General features: G+C 40.2%; 1 protein-coding gene across 7 annotated transcripts in view; it reads right to left on the bottom strand.

The window, feature by feature from the left end:
- Positions 1 to 10,697, bottom strand: part of LOC147899744 (uncharacterized) — a 33,161-nt gene extending 22,464 nt beyond the window's left edge. The window contains exons 1-3 of one of the 7 annotated variants that reach the window (XM_087377815.1): positions 10,413 to 10,697; positions 10,072 to 10,233; positions 9,857 to 9,929 (exon numbers count right to left, since the gene is read on the bottom strand). In XM_087377815.1, coding sequence (XP_087233941.1) covers positions 9,857 to 9,929; positions 10,072 to 10,119 — 121 coding nt within the window. In that variant the 5' untranslated portion in view covers positions 10,120 to 10,233; positions 10,413 to 10,697. Of the gene's footprint in view, positions 1 to 9,856; positions 9,930 to 10,060; positions 10,366 to 10,412 lie in introns of those variants that run through there. The other 6 variants (XM_087377814.1, XM_087377812.1, XM_087377816.1 and 3 more) reach the window with 6 other exon arrangements.
- Between the last annotated feature and the right edge of the window lie 11,074 nt (positions 10,698 to 21,771).

Raw genomic sequence — 21,771 nt, 5'->3', positions numbered from 1 at the left:
GGCCAAAAGAAATCTCGCTTCACGAGACATATGTCTTCTCGACTCCTGGGTGTCCCGCACATGGGCTATCATGGCACTGTCGAATGACTCTCTGCCTGAGATCATTCTGACTAGGTACTACAACCTTGCCATTTCTAACTAGCATACCATCCCTTATGGTATATCTTGCATAAGTTTGGCCTTTTCTGGATGCCAGGTCATCCTTTTCATTTTCCCCGGGTTTTAACACATGAGCCTTAGGCCACAAGCTCTAGACAAACTTGTCCACTTTTTGAGTTTCTCTGATCTCGGTCATTAGAGCACTCTCTAATACCGTGAAACTCAGGTTGTGCATAATGCGAGACAACACATCAGCCACCTTATTATCTTTTCCTCTTCGGTACCGAATCGTTAAATTAAACTCCTGCATGAGCTCTGCCCACCTAGCTCGGCGGCCCCTCAAGTCAGGCTGTTTACAGAAATGTTTCAGAGTATCATGATCCACATCCACATAAAACTCTAAACCATACAAATAATCCCTCCATGTTTTCAGAGCATGGATAACAGCATACAACTCCAATTCATGAGTTGGCCAATTCCTTTGAGAGGGAGAAAGCTTCTTGCTTTCAAAGGCTACTGGCCTTCCCTCTTGAAGGAGGACTGCTCCTACCGCAATGCCACTTGCATCGTTTTCTAGGAACAATGGTTTCTGGGGATCAACTATTTTTAACACCGGTCCTGTGACCACAGCTTGTTTTATGGTGTTAAAACTTTCTTATTAATTCTGTCCCCAAATAAAAGGTACTTTATCTGAGGTCAGATCAATCAATGGCCATACTATTCCGGAATATCCTTTGATATGCCTTCTATAAAACTGGACAAATCCCAAGAATGATCGCAACGCGGTCAGACTCTGAGGGATTGGCCAAGTTAGTATCGCAGCCACTTTCTTCGGATCCATTTCTACCCCCTGTGGAGTAATTATGAACCCTAAATATTCAAGCCTAACCATACACAGTATAGTTTTCTTTTTATTTACATAAAGACTCGCTTTCCTCAAAGTACTGAACACTACTCTTAAGTGTTCACGATGCTCAGTAATACTTTTACTGAATATCAGAATATCGTCAATAAAATGTACTATAAACTTTCCGATATAGCCCTGAACTATGAGGATGCCAGAGGCAGATCTGGTGGATTTGTGCAGGCAAGGACTCAGTATGAGTACCCGAGGAAAGGGGGATTTCAGAGGAAATGGATTTCAAAGACAAGTGTCTCGCAGCCAAGTGGCCAAACCAAGCAGGTGAAGCCGGTTGAGGAACCAGCAAAAACAAGTACCACCGTTCGGGTGAAAAGGAAAATAACTCCAATGGCAGCCCGGGCTTGGTCAAAGTCGTCGTTGACCCCTGAACAAAAAGAGAAAGCTAGAAAAGAAAGATTGTGCTTCGGCTGCCTTCAGCGGCATCAGTGGAAAGATTGTCCACTGAATAAAGACTGTCGCACGACTAATATGATAATATCTGAATGCGACGTGGAAATGCAAGAGAGTCCAATGTGGAACATATGCAGATGCAATTGGCGGGACCTTCTCAGAGGTTAGTACCTGTGTTATTAAGTGTGTCTGTTACTAAGTTAGTAAGCGGTGCGCCTGATAACATCCTTTCCAAGCCCGCAGCAACGGGGTATACGGTTTCGATGAGCCCGAGTTGATTAAAATGAAAGGGCAAGTAGCCAGTCATGATGTGATTGTGTTGTTTGGCTCAGCGTCAACACACAATGTAATCAACTCAAAGCTTATTAAGAGGCTCAAGTTGAAAACTAGTCCGTCTGACTATGCTTATACGGTTAGGATGGCGGACGGAAGTTCAACTGAAGTATGGGACCAAAGGGTTACCCAGTTGGAACTTCGAATTCAGGACTATGTTGAGAAGCTGGACTTTGAATTGACCAGACTTGCTCACGCAGATATAGCCCTAGGCATGGCTTGGCATTTTCGAAAAAATCCAGCCATTGATTGGAAGAAGCATATTTACCAGTTCAAGATGATGTTTTGCGAGGTGAAAAGGATTTACCTCGAGGACCACTGATTTCAGCCATGGAAATTCGAAGGACTCCGAAAGAGTTTCTATATCTGTGTATAGCATCGGTAGAGTCGATTGATGATGCATCGACTAGTACTGAGGCTACCCAAGATGGGGCGAAGACCTACGTATCATAGTTGACGTGACGAATTGGAAGGGTCAGAACGAAGACGCCGTTGCAGGCCATATGTCTACCAGTTAATTCTGAGCGCAGTTGGCAGTGAACGATGTTGACGTGACAGATTTGTAACACAGGGAAAACAAGGAAGCGAGAGGCACACAAATTTTCCTTCGAGCTTGTCTCAAAGCGAAGCGCGCATATTCAGTCTGCATGGTGCTTCCAGGAAGCATTTTTTTCTCCACTATACAAATTTTGAGCTGCTGTCAATTTATTTTCTACAACAAAGGCTGTCATTTAATTTCCTGCATAACAAAAGGGAAATCTGAAAAAAAAAAAAACTATTTTCCCTGTTGAAACTATGGAGGCAGAAGGACAAGATTCCAGGGTGAATCCTAGTGAGTCTAGAGCACGGTCTACACAACAAATGTCACATCACACAACACCTACTTTGGTCGGTAGGGTTTCGGTATTAGAAGATGCTTTACAGCAGATTATGAACCAGCAGCTTCAGGTGAACACTGGTCAGAATGAGATTAGGGAGATGGTGCAAGCCTTGTCAGCTAGACCATCTAGAATTGATAAGGGCAAAGCTCTAGTAGAGCCAGAGCCCAGTATACATTCATCAGAGCGTGCGAGGGTCAAGGTGCCTAATATTGCTAACTATAGACCAGAGAAGTACGCTGGTCGGATGACCGAGCGCAGTTCTGATGTGATCGAGGTTTGGTTACACAAGTGGGAAGAAGCCTTCGCCATTTGTGAAATCAGATCTGATCTAAAGAAAATGCCCACCGATCTTTCCGAGGTTATGCTATCTCGGCTAGAGCATAACAGTTGGAACATTCTTTGATGACATCATTGTGCATTCAAGGAATAGGAGAGAGCATGAAGCTCATTTGGCCATTGTATTTGCCGAGCTGAAAAAACACAAGCTGATAGTTAACGGAAAAAAGAGAGTTCTTCATGGAGGAAATTCATTTCCTTGATCACATCATTTCTAAAGATGGTGTGCGAATGGATCCGGCTAAGTTGAAAGCCATCAAAAGCTGGCCACACCTGAAGAATTTGCATAAAGTACGAAGCTTCTTGGGTCTTTGCTCATATTACAGACGGTTTATCCGTAACTTTGCAGAGATTGCTTCGCCTTTGCATGTCTTACAGAAAAAGTTAGTACCTTTTCAGTGGGGACCAAAAGAAATTGCAGCCTTCGCAGAATTGAAGAAACAGTTGTGTTCTAACCTGGTAATAATTCTTCCAGATTTGAGGAAGCCTTTTGTGCTCCAATGTGATGCCAGTGGCCACAACATTGGTGCTGTCTTGATGCAAGATGGCAAGGTTGTTGCCTTTGAGAGCAGATTGCTCCAGAACGCTGAAATTTCTATGAATGTGCATGAGCAAGAGCTCTTATCAGTGATTCATGCCTTGACAGTGTGGAAACACTATTTGCTTGGTGCTGATTTCTACGTGCAGACAGATCATCAATCTCTCAGGTATTTTCTCACTCAGAGATGGGCAAATTTTCTTTCTATGTTCCACTTTCAGACAGTGGCTGTGCCAGGAAAGAAAAATGTAGTGGCTGATGCTTTATCCAGGAAGCCTCAGACAGAGGCTATGTCTAAGAAGCCACAGGTAAATGCTGTCTCTATTGCTTATCATAGTGCGTTGGATGCTGTGAAGGATCAGTATGCCACTGATGATGCTTTTGAAAGGATTTATGATCAGCTCATTGAGGGACACAAGCATGAGCACTATACCTTGAAACAAGGATTTCTTATGATGCGTGACAGGTTATGTGTTACTCGATAGTTGAGACAAAAGGTTTTGACCGAGAGTCATGCACCTCCATATGCAGGCCATAGAGGCATTGATTCGACAGTAAAGGCGGTAGAACATGTCTGATATGCCAGAAAACCAAGTATGATAGGCAAAAACCAGTAGGGTTGCTTCCGCCTTTGCCTAGACCTTGGCAGAGTATAGCCATGGATTTTGTGTTTAATCTGCCACGAACTCCCATAGGGCATGATGGGATATGGACTATAATCTGTAGATTCAGTAAGCAGGCACACTTTATTCCTGTGCACAAGAAAATTACAGCAGATCATATGGCACGAATGTTCCTGCAACATATATTTAAGTACCATGGGATGCCTGAGTCTATTGTCAGTGACAGAGACCCTCGTATGACCAGCCTATTCTGGAAGGGTCTATTTGAAAACTTGGGTACAACACTGATGTTTTCTTCCACCTACCATCCACAAACAGGCAGGCAGTCAGAACAAGTAAATTCCACAGTGTTGGATTTGCTGAAATGTTATGTGTCTGAGCATAAGGCACAATGGGAAAAGTTTCTTCCTTTGGTGGAGTATGCATACAATAATACCGTACACTCTTCTACAGGTAAAGCTCCTTTTGAAATAGTAGGAGGTGGTAAGAAAGTACCACCAATCTTGCATACAAAGGAGAAGATTTTTGAGGCTGATCACTTCGTAGAAGATCTGAAAACAGCATATGAAAAGATTAAGTATGCACTCCAACGCAGCCAAGTAAAGCAAAAGAAAGCAGCTGATCAGCGCAGACGGGGATTGGTCTTTAAGGAAGGAGACTAGGTATTGCTACGTTTTAATAAGGCAAGGCTGTGTACGAAAAAGGGCAAGGTCCGCTTGTATACCAAGCTGAATATGAGATATTATGGGCCCTTTCAGGTACAGGAAAAGATCAATGGCATTGCTAACAGGTTAAAACTAGTTCCCACATGGACTATTCACAATGCTTTTCATGTGAGCTTGCTTAAGCATTTTTATGGTGAGGTACCAGAAGAACTTCAGGATGTAGAGCAACCAGAGGTTAAGGAACAGGAGGAAGTCCTTGTTCCTGAACAGATAATTTCACATCATGAAAGGAAGGTTAAAGGTAGAGTGGAAAGGCGCTACATGGTAAAATTCAAGAACTATTCAGCTCTTGATGCGCAATGGATGGAAGAGGAAGAGCTGGCAGACTCTCCACAGGTGTTGCAACTCTACCTTGAGGCTTTTAACCTTCAGCCTACTTCACAGGCTAGTTCCAGTTCAGCGGAGAAACTGTCATAAGCAGTATTGGATGCTTAAGAGGGGGGTTCTTCCATACCCCTGGGTTCAAGCAATTTCCACAGGTTTTAGTCATGAGATTGGTTTTGATCCGGGATACTGAGCTGACAGTACTTCTACCTATAAGATCTCTTGACACATGTCGAGTGGTCGCTCCACTTGAGTTCTACATTCTGATATGGGGATGGAGCTACAGCCTTACCCATTACTCAGTCTGTATGGTATGGTATGGTGAGTATTAGGCCATACAGTATGGTAAGTATTAGGCCATACACAGGTTTATTCATGGTTTTTTTTTCCATGATGTGTTATAGTATGGTGAGTTATTGGCCATACACAGGTTTCTTCATGGTTCTTCCATGAACTGGTTAAATAAATATGATTCAGTATGGTGTGTTTTTTGCCATACACATGTTTAATATTTATGTTTCTTTTTCTTTTTGTTTATTTTCCTTTTCTTTTGAACTTTTGAGGCAGCAACCAGTGGTTTGCTGTTTCAAGAGGGGGGTATGTCACAAGGACGTGATAATACTGAGCAGGATCACATTTAATATAGGGAAATTAAATTTGGTGGTGAAATTCCATCAACAAGTGCATGAAAATTAAATGTGCAGGGTGCCATGTGCTAGTGCAATTAATTGGGGGTCAAGGACTAGGCCCAAGCATTTAATATGTGACACAAAAGAGTGGTTTAATGTCACTTGCTCTCTATGAATTAAAAATGCTATTTATTGGCAGTCAGGAACCCAAAATAGAAGAGCTCGTGCTACAGATAGGTGCCCACGCTTTTCAGCCAGCCAGTATGCAGATTTTTGTCAGTTTTCAGCAGGAAGGAGGTGCGATTTCATTCCCAAAGCTTCTCCGGGCTGCTCCACGCCAGTTTGCTGCTGATTACAGGCTGAGGGAGGTTCGATTGCATCTACTGGTGGCTGCCACACAGTGATTTTGCTGAAATTCGCACCCTGTTTGTTGTGTTTCATCACTTCCAGGCAGAGTTTCGCATATTTGTCAACACCCAGGCAGTTCTGAGTGCAGGGCAAGTTGCTAGGGCAGTGTGCTGCTGTATTTCGCATCTGGGAGAGCAGGTAGCAGTAAAAAGCAGCTGGGCACATCACCTTGCAGAGTTTCTGGGCAGATTTCAGCAGGGCGACTTCAAATTTACGCTGATTTTCTCAGTCTAGGAGCACTCTGGAATAGGTGATTTCATCTGTGGGCTACAGAATTGATTTTGAGTTCACTTCTAGAGGTAGCCGGGCTGGTTTGTGATCATAGCTGCTGGTCTAGCAGTGTGGATTGTGTATATGCATGCTATTTCATGGATACAGATTGGATTCTGTTGTGGATTTGTCCCTCTGGTTGAGGTGGATTGTTCCTGTGCTGGGATTGGTTCATGTTGTTAACCAAGGAAATTGGTTCTTGGATGCTGTATTGGCTATGCTTGGCCTGTCCTATGATGAGGACTGATTGATTGCACTAGTTTTGGCACCCACAGGGCCCAGTTCGCGCAACAAGTTTGTTTCCGAATCTAGGCTGGATCCGAGGTTATTGGAATTTACCTGCGGGTAGTGTTCTGTGTATTGAACTGCCCAATTAAATAAAAAGAAATACCGAAAGGGGCGCCAACAGGAATTGTGGGGCCAATCTAGTGTGATGTGTTTTGTTGAGCAGGGGCAATCTAGCCTCACCTGTGTTTTTAAGTTTTCAATGCAATCTGTGGATATTATGGAGTAAGTTGTTGGTTGAATTTTATTTGTGAGAAAGTGAGATAGGATTTGACTACTACGGATAAAATACTCTTGTAAACCGAACACACACTCCGGTTTCACCCACTCTTCCCACCTTCCCAGAATTTCACCAACTTGATGGCACGAATTATTCCTGAGGATGATAGCCCTTATGTGGGACAAGCTCAATGCCAAGGTCTACTCTTTGATTTTCCTCAACTGTCAGCCCCCCGTCATGAACCACATCAAGCAGATTAGTTCTACCCGTGCTATCTGGGAGTTCTTGGATGCGATGTATCTCTGTGTCACCCTGATGAAGCGTATCTCCCTAGAAGTCCAACTTCGTCGCCTGGATCCTACTACCTCTCCATCCATACGCGAACACATCATCAAAATGCAGAATTTCCAACAAGATATCCTCCACGCAGGGAAAGAGATCTCTTCCGAAGACATGGCCATCACCCTTATCAATCAGGTAATCTCGGACTCCCGTTTCTCTATGTTCTACTCTTCCCTCATCACTTCAGGATGTCTCATCACCATCACTTGGGATTCCAATGATCCTAGATCAGGAAGAACCGTTTCTCAAACCATCTACTGGGGCCTTTGAATCGTTGGCTGCCCAAAAAACCAAACCTCGCCCCAAGGGAGCCCCCAACACCAAAGAATCCTCGTTTCCCTCCCCTGACTCCAAGGAATCCAATCTTGTCAAAGGCACCTATAATCATTGTGGTGACGAAGGTCTTTATTGGCGTAATTGTCCTCACCACCGCCTGAAACGGTCCAAGGCCCATGCTGCTACTACTGCTATTATGACGACTCATGCATACAATGTGTACTATGAACATAGCCCTTAACTTTTCCAACTGCCTTTTCTAAACTCCCTTTTCGAGTGAAATAAAAAAGGATTTCCAAATGAAAAACAAGATTTTATTTTCTTTGATATCGACTTTGTTAATGGCTTGAATTTACAACAATGGTTGATGGTCAATACCCTAAACCATAAACCCTCAAATCTTAGTATCAAACTAAGAAAAAGTATAGATTCGGTAAAATGCTATGAAAAAACCTAATTTATTGACCCTAATTTTAGTATTGAAATAACAACAATAGTTAAGGATCTAAACCCTAAACCTCAAATTTTGGTATTAAACAAAGAAAATGTAAATATGGAAATGTATTTTGAAAGTCCTTAAGTTATTGACCTCTAATTGGTTGAAAAAGCAAAAATCTATATATATGTTCTAAAAATTTGGTGGAGCGATCAAGAAAGACTAAATGTGGGAGGTGGAGGATGTGGAGAACGAGAAAGAGGTGGAGGAAAGCATGAGATGGAGGTGGACGATGTGGAGGAGTAGGAGGTGGAGGAAGCATGAGATGGAGGTGGGGGAGGAGGAGAGGTGGAGCGATGAGGGTAGAGGAGGAGGAAGAGGAAGAGGGTGGGAAATTCAAATTGGAAAAAACTATATAAGAATTCCTTCTACCCCCTCCTCTCTCTCATTCCACGGGAGAGGATTTCTCAACTTGCTTCCAAGATATAGCTCAATTGAAGGAAAACGTCAAAATGAGTATCAATGTGTCAATTTCCCAGATGTAGCGAAAATCGTTTTTTTTTCCCCCAAAATTTTTAGGACCCAAAAGGCTCACATTGCAATTATGACGGGGTGAGGTGCAATCAACCTTTATCGTTGATAACACGATCAAAGAATGCCCACGAATCTCCAAATGAGCTTGTAGAAAGAGTTCAAGAGGCAGATGATGAACAAGAGGGAAATTCTATTGTACCTCCATGTTAGAACGTGATCATGGGCAAGAATTGAGAGACACATGGAGAGAGGTAAAACAAGTGAGGATGAAACATGAACATAGGTGAAATCAAGGGAGTGGATGTTGACAAAATGAGGTCATAAAATGCATCTTGAATAGGTTGGAGATACAAGAGATACATTGCATGGTCCACATGCTTCAACCTCTCATTGTTGATTGTACATGCTTCCACCTCTTACCACTCTTCCATCACGCCAACCTCGTCAAAGGTATGATCCATAATCTAATCATCATGCCCCATATACACAAACTTACCAACATTTACTATGTTAGAATTCTAATCTTGAACTAGGATGAAATGAATAATAAAGCAATACCTTTAACATTTACATGGAAATTTCTTCCAATGGACCTTTTTCAATTCACTAATATGAGAATAATATGCATGTATAAGTATTGATAACTTCCTTCATGCAATTCTCTATTCTTTCTAAACACACATGCGTGCCTAGATCTAGTTAGATATGCGTCATAGTGGGATGAAATGAACAACTACACTCTTGTTCAGTCACATACCATGACTACACATAGTTTTCTCATCCAAGAAGAACCATTTGAACAAAGGTTTCAAACTGTGCTTCTCTTGCTTTCTAGCCACAAAACGTTTTGCAAGGCACGGTACTAGCAAAACATTTCACTTTCTAGCCACAAACAAACATTTTACACAATGTGCCTTGTAGAGTTTGATCAATCTTCTGTATAACGGTACTTTTTAGATACAGGCCAACTTTGCAATGATATCCATGAAAATACAAGTGCTAACAAACAGGAAGGACCCATAATAACATAGCCATTCAATCCCTTGAGCATTTGAATATCAAGCTGTCAAGCTCTATCAAGCATACTAGTTCTAAAAGCCCCAAACTAAAGCAAGGTTTTACTTTCGGGACCATGAAGATCCCATGAACTGAATCATGTTATTTGGAAAGTTTACAGATACAATAGAATGATCTTGCTGCTTTGTAGATAAACGGCCTGTACATATTGTCAATGGAGTCAAAAACCAATCATCTAAGAATCGTAGAAGAAGAAGCAAGGAAATACCTCCACGTTTTTGAACAGATAGAGAACTACAACAAGATTTCTGGTGGAGTTCGCAAGATAAGGCACGTCCAACCTGCAACAACACTGTAAGCATCTAGCACCCATCCAGCAACAAATATACAACAAAAATACACCATTCTTGATTAATTCAGAGTAATGCTTGGTAAAAATTCCAAACAGAAGAAAGGTATGTGTGGCCAGTACAAATATCCAACCTCCCAAAGGCTACGCAAAACAATAGTCGCAAGCACCAGACACATCATTCTTCAGCTGCAAAGAAAAGTTTGACAACGCATCTGATTGCGTGAGCACACAGGGTTCCTTACAAAAGTTCGGATGTCGCAGGTTCCTTACAAAAGTTGAGATGACGATGTTCTCTAATCCAAAACAAGGCAACAAATCATTGCTGAAATCACAAGTCAGGGCCCTACAAGCAATCACTTCAATATAAAACAATGTTGCAGCTCCCTACAAGATCGTGTGTGTGTGTGTGTGTGTGTATAAATGACGCAAAAGGAACAAAAATGCAGCGAAATAGAGGGGGTAGGGTACAAACCCTAGATGGTGGTGCCATGAATCTCTTGGCTAAAGAAGGTCGATGACTATCTTTAGCAAATCTAGGTTTTCGCAAACGTTGTCTAAAAAGTGCTAATGTTTGAAAACTCCACCCTGATCAGCAGCGTCTACTTTTCAGGTTGGCAGGATGAAAGTAGTCGTTCGGCTGAAAAGTAGCATCTCTTGTATTTTCTACGAATGAGTTTATGGTTTTGAGTTCTTCCAGAGTTGTCTTTAGCATCCATCGATTGTCACAAACTAGTCGTGGCTAAAACAAAGGCTGTCAAAAAGCCTTGCATGGGAACAAGAAGCATTTTCTAAATTCTGACCATCTCTCTACCATGTCCCCCAGCCTGCCCTTGGGCACGCCCAAGGCTCATGGACAAGCAAGATTGCCCGTACATCCCGCCCACGATCCAAATGCATTTATTACATGTTGGGTGTCCATAGTGTGTAAACACCCTGATGTACACCGGGGGAATGCACTCTAATGCCACTCCCTCCCAAACATGTCCCCCAATGTGTGAGATTCGCCCTAGATTGTCCTCTAAGCTGATTAGACTACCCTTCATGTGAACTTTTAGTTTCAAGGTAAAAGTTCCCCTCCTCAAAATCCAAACATTCTCTAAACATTCTTCCCACATACTTTCTATTTTAGCTTGAATTGTAAGATTCGCCATTTTCAAATGGAATAACATTTTGGCTAGAAACTTTAAGTGCAGCTTCTTTAGTGTGTCTACTTCAATCTTGTGAATTTTAATGGAGTTTTAACAATATCAGCATCTAGTAATGAAATTTACGAAAATGCCAAAGACACTCCACAAGCCACTCAAAGCCACTTTTGTGGATCAATTACAAGACAAGTGTTAATGCTTTGACTTACGCTTTTGGGGGTGTGGGTTCAATCTTCTGCATCGCATCAAATGAGGCATTAATGGGGATGGGCAAAGATCCAGCTTTTAGGCGAGTTTTTTTTTGCAACCACCTAATTGCTATTCCTCTCTCTCTCTCTCTCTCTCTCTCTCTCTACTTGCAAGTACTGCATACATATCCATGCTACTTGGTTTAAAACATAAAAGTGGTCTTTTGAATCCACGTACAATAAACGTTACATTCACATTTCAAAACTTTCAGTATATTCTGTTTATACTTCCATGTGTAGCACATGGAAGGGACTTTGGGATACAAAATCTGGGAAAATCTTAGATAAAAATAATTGAATGCATACATTAATTAGTATGATTGGTCAAGAGGAAGTGATACTTACTTTTTTAACCCTTTTCCCCTTCCCTAGTTTTTAAATCATTATCCCCTTCCCTTTTTTATATCATTTTATCTTGAATATCATTAGTTCCTGCTCTATATAGGTATCCAAAAGAGCACTTTGATCTAGGCATCTATCATCTTGATCAACACTATTTCATTCATGTCATATGTAATGGATCATACATTGTACTCTCTCTTTCTCTCTCTCTCTCTCTCTCTCTCTCTCTCTCTCTCTCTCTCTCTCTCTCTCTACGAGATAGTCGTATGGCTTTTTGTTATTAAGCTTTTCTAGGGTCCTTACATACTTGTTTTTGCTCTTAAAAATGATGCCCAAGGCATCTTAAGGAAAACTAGAGCTGGAATTTTATAAAGCTATCAATAGAAATGAGCTCATTTGATGTATCTCGATCGTTTTGATACCAAAAATTACCATATTTTGTTTTTTTCCCCAAAAATGGTGCAAGGAAGTGGTGCGTCGGCCCCCCCCTTCTTGGCGCCATTTTTTGCCATAAAATTTTTTGAATATTATTTTAAAAAACACTTTTCCATCGCCTTTTTTATATCACTTCCTCTTTAATATATTCTTAGTTCTTGCTCTATATAAGTATCCAAAGAGCATCTATCATCTTGATCAACAATAATTTATTTATGTCATATGTAATGGATCATACATTGCACTCTCTCTCTCTCTCTCTCTCTCTCTCTCTCTCTCTCTATACACGAGATAGTCGTATGGCTTTTTGTAACTAAGCTTTTCTAGAGTCCTTACATATTTGTTTTTGCTCTTAAAAATGATGCATAGGGCATCTAGAGGAAAACTAGCATGCACTGAATCACACTAGAGATGGAATTTCATAAAACTATCAATAGAAATGAGCTCATTTGATGTATCTTGATCATTTTGATATACCAAATATGACCATATTTTGATACTTCTACCAAAAGTTGCATTTTTTTTCCCCAAAAATGGCACCACCAAGAAGGGGTGCACTAGCACCCCCCTTCTTAGCACCATTTTTTACCATAAATTTTTTTAAAGATTATTTTTTTAAATCTCTCTCTCTCTCTCTCTCTCTCTCTCTCTCTCTCTCTCTCTCTGTATATATATATATATAATCTTTAAAGTACTCCTATGAGATAGTTGTATGGCTTTTTGTTATGAAGCTTTTCTAGGGCCCTTACATACTTGTTTCTGCTCTTAAAAATGATGTATGGACCTGAACATGCTTATAAGGAAGTACAAATTACATTTTCTTAAGAAAATAAGAAATTATTTTTTAAAGATTTCGCAAAAAAAGGTGTGCACCGGTGCCCCCCTCTTTTTGCCAAATTTTTGAAGAAAAAATCCCAACTTTAGCTAGAAATGTCCAAATAAGCATATATCAAATGAGCTCATTGCTAGTGATAGCTTTTATGAAATTCAATCTTTGATGTAATTTTGTGCATGCTGGTTTTTCTCTAAATGCCCTGTGCAAGCTCTCAATATGTAACAATTTGGTAATGGGTTAGAGACAGTGAGAGAGATAGAGAGAGTACATTAAGGGGAGGTTGTCAGATGGAGAAAACGAGAGTGAAAATAACAACAAAAAGAGAGAGAGAATGAGAAAGAGAGAGACATATATTCAAAATTGACTACAAATTGAGAGTGAAGTATTTCGAAGCTTGTATTTAACATGTAACAAAAGTAACAAAAAGCTAACATTAAAAAGTGACAAAAGTAGGCAAAAAGTTGTACAAACAAAAATGATAGGACTCTTTTATAGTTATTTTTGCTCTTAAAAAGGAAGTTTATTTTTGCACCGTGAGTTTTTTCAAAAAGTGAAGTATGTAAAAGTTAAATTTTTGGGAGTGGGTTTTCACTAGGAGAAGGTATTTTGATCAATCATACTGATTAATGTATACAATTAATTGTTTTTATCTAGGACCATCCCAAATTTTTAGTAGAAGAAGGGGTTTTGATCAATCATAGTGATTAATGTATACATTCAATTACTTTTATCTAGGACTCGTCTCAGATTTTGTATCCCAAAGCCCCTTCCATGTGCCACACATGGAAGAAATAAACAAAATATACTGAAACTTTTTTAACATGAATGTAAATTTTGTTGTACGTGGATTCAAAAGACTACTTTTTTGTTTGAAACCAAGTAACATGGATATGCACGTGAGAGAGAGAGAGAGAGAGAGAGAGAGAGAGAGAGTGTGAGTGAGTGAGTGAGAGAGAGCTAAGTGGACTAGCAATTAGGTGGCAGGAATAAAAAACTCGCTTTTTGCCCACACTCTTCATTATGACTTCTTGGGATTGTTCCTATGATAAAATCTAACTGAAAACTATATAAGCTATCCTTCTCCATCAAGTTATGTAAGACCTACGTGGGTCTTGGTGGTTAAGGCTCTAGCTTAGGTTTGTGGGTTCAATCCGTTGGATCACATCGGATGAGTCATTAATGACTCCTTAGGATTGTTCCTATGACATTAAAAAGGAGTCAAACCAAATCTCTCTCCATAGGCCCATGAGGCCTCTTGCAAGCATTGATATATCTCTCTCTTACCCACCTTGTTTGGCTTGTACATTGATGAGCTTGAGACAATCATCGGGACTCTTGAAGGGATAGGGGGACTCTTTGGCCATTTCTCTTATCTAGATTCTCCTCTACGTTAATGATGTGGTTCTCATCTCATCCTCTACTAAGTGACTACAACGACATCTTGACACATTATTTAACCCATGGTCTTCACATTGACATGTCACATTCCTTTCAACATAGCCTTGATGATCATTCTACTTCAGCCCAGGAGGCTAAGTGAGTCATTCGGGAGGATCTAATTCAGTTGCACATTCTTAGGACCTCAAGAGCTTCAAGTGAAGCTCAATGTTTACAAAGACCATGGCTTGTGGATCTCAAAGTAGGGTTTCATTGTGCAACCTAGTTACACATAGACCCATTTACCCTACTCCCTCAAGATTGTTCTAACCAATTTCCATATATCCTCACATAGTCTTTGGATCAAGAGCAGAAAAGTCAAGGGTGTTCCATAGGAGGGGCACATCTGCACCTTATGTGACCAAGGAGAGATTAAGACATATGAGTATATTGTTTTTAGATGTCTGATATACTATGCCATATGCAAGAGAGACCGTTTCCTCTTCCGTGATGGCTTTGGTTCCCTCTCATGCCCTTGGATATTCCAGCCTAGCTGCTTTCATTCATGAGATGACACGTCACCGTGAGCATTTCCTCTGATCACGTTAGCGAGCCCAGGAGCCTTTGGCAGACATTATCCAGAGCCACATCACTAGCTCTTTTCCCAAGCACATGGACGACCACACTTTTGGTTGCCACCACAGAGGACACATTGCAAAGCATGAGTCCCACCGAACACATCGACATGTTGATCTATAGTCTCAAGTGCAATTTCGATATCTCCCATCTATGATCTAGCCCTCTTAGAAACATCCGACAAGTGTGACTATTATAATTGCTCACGACCATGCTATAGCTAGAAGATCCCAGCGATGTAGCAAGATTAACTCTCATCAGTCTTCTCTCCTCGGCTTCCTCTTGCCCCATTGATAGACTACATGGCCTCAAAAGTTATCTCACTATCATTTTTGTACTAGACAAATTACTTTTGTCTTAGATATTTGGTTTCTCTTGTATTTCCATGTTGTCATGTATCACGCGCTATGGTCCTTATAGAGGCCATCCTCATCGTCAAGGGAAGACGACTATGCTTTATTTTGAAAGGAAGGGAAGGGAGAAATCAAAGTACTAGCTAGGTGTCTTTACAAGAATGAGCGTGTCTCATCAAGGAATAGCCCCATCCTTTTATAGCCAAGAGAGAGGGTCTCTCCCAATAAATGCATCCTCCCACATGCATGGTGTGTGTGGAAGAGTCTCCCATGTGGGCTAGGCAGTTACGCACTCTCAATTGTGTGCGATAATGCTTGGCCACATTTTTCCACATATATCAACTCCCATATCCCAAGTCTATGATACTCCCCTGGTCTCTTCCCAATTTTATAATACATTCAAACATCTAGCAGGACAAGTGGAGGGTTGGCACAAGGAATCTCGCCACCTCATCCTACTTTCCCCATTATTTAACTTGCATCCTTGGACTATCTATACCTCCCCCACATGGGCCTATCCTATATGGAGGGAATAACCCAATATAATATCCATCTCCACTTATTTTATATTACTTCTCCCATGGACTTTGAGCCATATCTCACTAAATGCAGCCTAGGTGGAGGGGTGGCACATGAAGGAGCCATGCCACCTTACATTTTATAATATTACTACCATGGATCACACCTTATGGGTCCTCTTACGTGGAAGGGTGGCACATGGTCATGCCCTGCCACCTCAACCTTGGGCTCTATGCACACCATATTTTATTATACTATTGCCACACATACTAACACACACACATATTAATGCCTTTTTCCTTAGACAAATTTATCCATAATAGTTTCCCTCCCCCAGGCAGGGAATGCACAGCATTTCCATGCCTGGGTCCATCACGCACAAAGAAGGGCTTGAGATAACGCTTGTTGATCACCTTCCTGCCATATGGCTCATGCATCTCCTGAACTTGTACACACCCATTGCTACGTTCCTTGATGATTTTGTATGGACCGGTCCACAGTGGTAGAAACTTCTTATCCATTTGGTGGTTGAATCTGTTATCAAAGGGGTGCGTACATATTATGAGCGGAAACCCTTGAGCGGATTATCCGAGCAACACTCAATGGAGTTATACTTGAATGAATGTTTTTTTATGGAATATCTTTTTTTAAAAACCTCAATCGACAGCGCTCATATTAACTGCATGCATGTACCAAGGTACAAAGAGCCAAAGACATATACCCTTGGTTTGAATGCTCTCATGATGCAGTTGTGTGTATTATATTTGCACATTCATTGTATTTTCTATAAGCCTCAACATGCCAACAAAATTAGGACTAGTGGCATTGTTCACTTTTAAGTAGATATGCTTATTAATACCTCCCCTCAAGCTTGTGAGATTGCCAACAATTATTTGTTTTTAGTCTTTCGAAACTCAATAGAGGGACGGATATATATTTTAACAATCAAAGATGTAATCTATGAATTCACCTAAAAATTCAAACCTAAAAATTACAACTTGCCATACATTTCCAAAACAACTATGACATGTTCATATTATTAGGTCAAAGAACATTAAAATCACATGATTCAGAAGCCATAATCTATCAATCCATAAGAAGTTAAGGTTTGCATAAGAAGGTAATGGCTATCCATCCATAAGAAACCAAGTCTACATGAGATGATAATGAAAACATGAGAAATTAAGTTTTGCATCAATCCATAAAAAGCCAGGACATGCTCTCTAGACCTCATCAGCCAAGTCATCTATGTAGTCTAGATGTCCATGATGCCTCTCCACCAACTCATAATCGAATGTGCTATCTCCTGCCATTTGGGTAGCCACATCTTCTGCATAGCAAGGCAGAACACTAAGCTCAATTAGTCAGTATCTAACCATGCTTAAATTATACACATAGATCAAATAAATTACTCACTAATCAAGAGGTGCATCAAAGTCATAGTCTGTCTCCTCATCATCTATCATGAGGACTGCTTGATTCACACTTGAAGGCCCTGCCTCTGTGAAGTTGTCTCTAAGCATGCCTTCTAAGTATCCTGTGCAAATCTCTTTGTCATTGTCCACTGCCATGCATGGACGTCCTGAGTGAATTGCTGCTTTCATCCCAGGTGCTGTACCTGCACCAAGCTCAAGCACAGAGCCTCCAATCGGACACAACAACTCCATGAACATCAACATCATGGAGCTACTCTTCTCCAACCCACCACGCCACTGTCCACCCTTTCCCTCTTTTATGCACCGTACACTTGAAGGCAAGTAATGAGTGATGAAATAATTGTCCATGCACACCTTAAGGGATTGGGAAACTTTATTTGCCCTATCAAGATAGTGATGTGCCTTCTTGCCAATCCTAGAGAACAATAGGATTTGAAAGGCAGTAATCTACATGAAACATAGATTGAAAAAGTTAATGGAGAATACTAAAATACGAACAAACAAGAACATGACAATCATGTAAATAGCCAAATGACATACCTTGACACCAAAGCCAACATTATCCGCAACATCAATGCAATCTCCCGTCTCCACGATCCATCTACATGTACTAACTATAAGATACCAATAGCTGAATGCAATTCACATAAACAGACATTATCAACTGTGATATATTGCTCACCTAGAAGAAACCTCTAGTCTCATTTGTCTTGCCAAACGCTCAACGAATGAAGTGGATACAGGTGAACACATCACCAATGTCCATCCATAATCATCCATCACAGATGAAGCAATAGCAAGTGAGCATGAGATATGCTCCTCATTTAGAATGTTCCATCTAGGGATTCCACCCTTGATTCCACTCACTATAGATCCTGTAGGAAGGTCAATCAAGCAAAAATCCACACTCCATGCAGCATTTTTTCCATTGCGTGACTTCTTCATGCCACCAAGTTCATGGTAAAAATTTCTTATGATTTGAAAAGCCCCATCGTACTTGTATTGCTTAACTTCTTTTCCAAGTGATACATAATCATACTCCCAAACTTTGTAGTTTTCTTGTGAGATACGAGTTGCAAATGATGAGAAAGTGGACAAAGGAACATAAACCATATCCGTATTACACACTTTCTTACTAAGAAGAGACTCCTCCTTTCGTGGATCATCGTCTACAATAACAAAGAACCCTAAATTAAATTTGTAGGAAGCTTCTAATCACTTTGAAACATGAAAGAAAGAGTTATAAGAAAATAGACCTGTGTTAGAAGTGCCCGTTGGTTTAGGTCTTCCACCACGTTTGTTATTTGGAGTCACATGACTTGCCTTTTGCTTTTCTACTATTGCTTTTTGCTCCTCTTCAAGCCTCTTCTTTTGTGCCTCATCCATGTTGCCCGACAAACCCGAGTTTGACTTGCACTCACCTTTTAAATGGCGATCATAAGTTTCCTTCTCTTCCTCGATACATGTTCCAGCCTTCATCTCGATCCACCAAGGGCAGTGCTTCCTTTCCCACTCCGTAAGCAATATATGACCATCCTTATGCTTATTCTCTCTAAAAATATGAGAGGTGTACATGCAATAAGTAGCAGGTGCAAGCATAGTCCAAGCCTTGCAAATGGATGGTACCACCTTAAGACTCTTATTTGCAGCCAGATAATGGAGATACCTAAATGATTTTTAGGATAATATAAGAGAATGCAAGGTATTACAAAGATATCTTTCCATTGAAAACGAAAGCCAAAACGCACCTGTAAACCAATCGTCTGCTGGCATTTGTAAGATCAACTTGCTTGGATGGAACAACAGCAACTGTCATCAATGAAGCTAAAGGCTCAAACAAAAAAGGCCTGTGTCTCACTATAATGCCATCAAAGTATTCCAGAATAGAAGGACTGTCTGGAAGTGTAGCTGCACCCTCAATGCTTGATGATTTCATCACTTGGTCAAGCAATCGCCCAGCATCTGCCAACACATGGTCCATCCATACTTCTTTTGCAAGCCAAGGTATGAAACCATGGTCAGTCATAGGCATCCCATAACTCTCCTTTAGATTGTCATCTGCACCAAGAAGAGAAAGAATAGATAGTTGCTTTGCCTTGGAACAGGTTGCAATTGATACTTGGTAAAGCTTCTCCAAAGTGATCTTCATTGATGTATCCTCAAATGGTAAATTCCAAAGGATATTAAACCACTCCTTGCCATGGGAAGGATTGACTATTGAAAGCATCTGCCAAATAGTAAAGTTTTAGAAGAGACTTTGATACACACAACAAACCATATATTAAGGTTTTGAAAGTACAAACTAAAAATTTGCAAGTTGTAACTATAGATTTATAATTTTCAAATCATATATTATGGTTTATGAGTTGTAAAATTAGAATTTGAAAACTATAAATTCAAATTTGCAAACTATAAATTCAAATATCTGAGATATAAAACGTAGAATTTTGTGGACTACAAATTCAAATTTGTGATCTATAAATACAAAATTTGGTAAATTGAAAACTTACCCGTGTAATTTTTCTTCGATATGTTGCTCCCACAGTCTTCTTAATCTCATGAATCTTGGACTCTCTCTCATCCTTTGGCATGGAAGAATGCAATTTCTTGCATTGAGCCTCAAAATCTGATTTCCATTTCCCCTTTCAACATAAACAGATAATCTCATCATAATGTTATTGGAACACAAAGCAAAATATATAAACTAAAGAACTAATACTTACAGCAAATACCATCCTCCCAAGAATAGTTTGGGTGAGGGGATACCACACCCTTCGTCCACTTCCAACCTCTTTCTGTCTTGCCAACTCAATAGCTTTTTTCTCCTCCTCACTAAAATCCTAAGTAAAATATTGAGCATCACAGGATACGAGTGTGCTTGTGTGGTACAAATAATCCTTTAGATTAGTAACAACAATTGCATCTTCATTAAGCCTGCAACCATTGACTTAAATGGATCAAAATTGGTTTCATTTACAAGAACTTACCATCTCAAGGATTATTCAAATAATCCAACCCTCTTGCGCAATATAGTAAACATAAACAACAAAGCTTACAAGTTAAATCTTTGTAGAGCAGCAACAAGCTTAAGCTCATCCTTTGCTTCCGGTTCAATAATTTAAGCTTGCACTCTAATGTGTCTAGACTTGATATTTGTGTAAAGCTCTTCTATGCTTTCCATCCAAGATGCCGTACGATGATTTCCTTCCCACACGAAGAACATTTTGTTTGATAGAAAGCTCCATGGTGTGCCAATTATCTCTGATTCAAACTCATCATTAACTAAGCTCCAATTCTTGTCCCAACGTTCTCTTGTGACATCATCAACATCCTTGGAAGACCCATCAGGCATTTTGATAGATAGAATAAAAGATCCTTTGGTCGGAATGTATCCCTCTGTTTCAAATGCTCTTTTCAAAATGGTCAAATCATTCCTAATTTGACGCACAACTGGGTTTATGAGACAACGACACAAGGGAATTCGAGGAGGTGGAATTTCTTTAGTTACTGTAAGAAGCTCTAAAATATCTGCACCTGAAGGTCTCTCAACACACTCTGGAATGATATCCTCCACATCATCTTTAACTCCTACTTTGTTGGATGGATCATCTATAGTTTTATCCTTGTTGTCCCCAGGATCCTCAATATCATTTTCAATGTCAACTTGCTCAAGCTCCTTCAGTTCATTCTTGACCTCTGACTCTTGCTTCTTCCTTTTACCACCTTTTCTTGTGATAGGACTAGACACATCACGCTTCTTTCTCTACACGTTCGAAGAACTCAATTACAAGATTTGCAAAAATGCAAAGGTGAAATGCAACTAGAAAAAGAAAAAGAAACCAAACTTACTGGAGGCATTTGTTGCACAACTTTCAATAAGCTCACCTGCACAAGAAGAAAAACAAATAAATGACATAGTGAAACCATCTTTGAAATGATTAAATGAAAAATGACAGAGTGTAACCATCTTTCAAATGATTAAATAAAAATGCCATTCATAGTTTTGCCAAAGGAAACTTCTTTTAAATGATTGAAAAAAATGGAGTTCCTCAATACATTATTCTGATAACAAAATGCAAGTTAAGAATAAACATTTCGTGTTATGGGTGAGGCTCCCTTCAAATATAACTAGCACTGTGTGAAGAAGACAAGATCATACTTTCGCTGGCGAAACCATAGCCGAGAATAATCGAGAAGTATTTGAATAACGTGGGGAGCATAAATTACCAAGTACTCCATCTACAACATTCGACATTCTCTCCAAAGTATTTGAACCTTATCAAGGTTTTGCCTCCTAACACCCCCTTCAAACCAAAGATAGGGATAATAGCAACATACTGTCCAAATGACTCTACCCCAAACAAACCAATGAATGCTCACAACAAATAGCTTCATAAAACAAAGTCAAAGTATAGGTTCAAAACGGGTGAACACTCAAAGAAATTTATCTCACAAAACATGGGGATTAAGAGTCTTGTATTGTATCACAGTTGCAAAACAAATCC

Source organism: Dipteris shenzhenensis, chromosome 8 (genome assembly GCF_047967505.1).
Source record: "Dipteris shenzhenensis isolate YYH24624 ecotype China chromosome 8, Dip_SZ_1.0, whole genome shotgun sequence".
Taxonomy (NCBI): domain Eukaryota; kingdom Viridiplantae; phylum Streptophyta; class Polypodiopsida; order Gleicheniales; family Dipteridaceae; genus Dipteris; species Dipteris shenzhenensis.
Note: the sequence above shows the minus strand (reverse complement) of the source record. Positions and strands in the feature narration are given on the sequence as shown.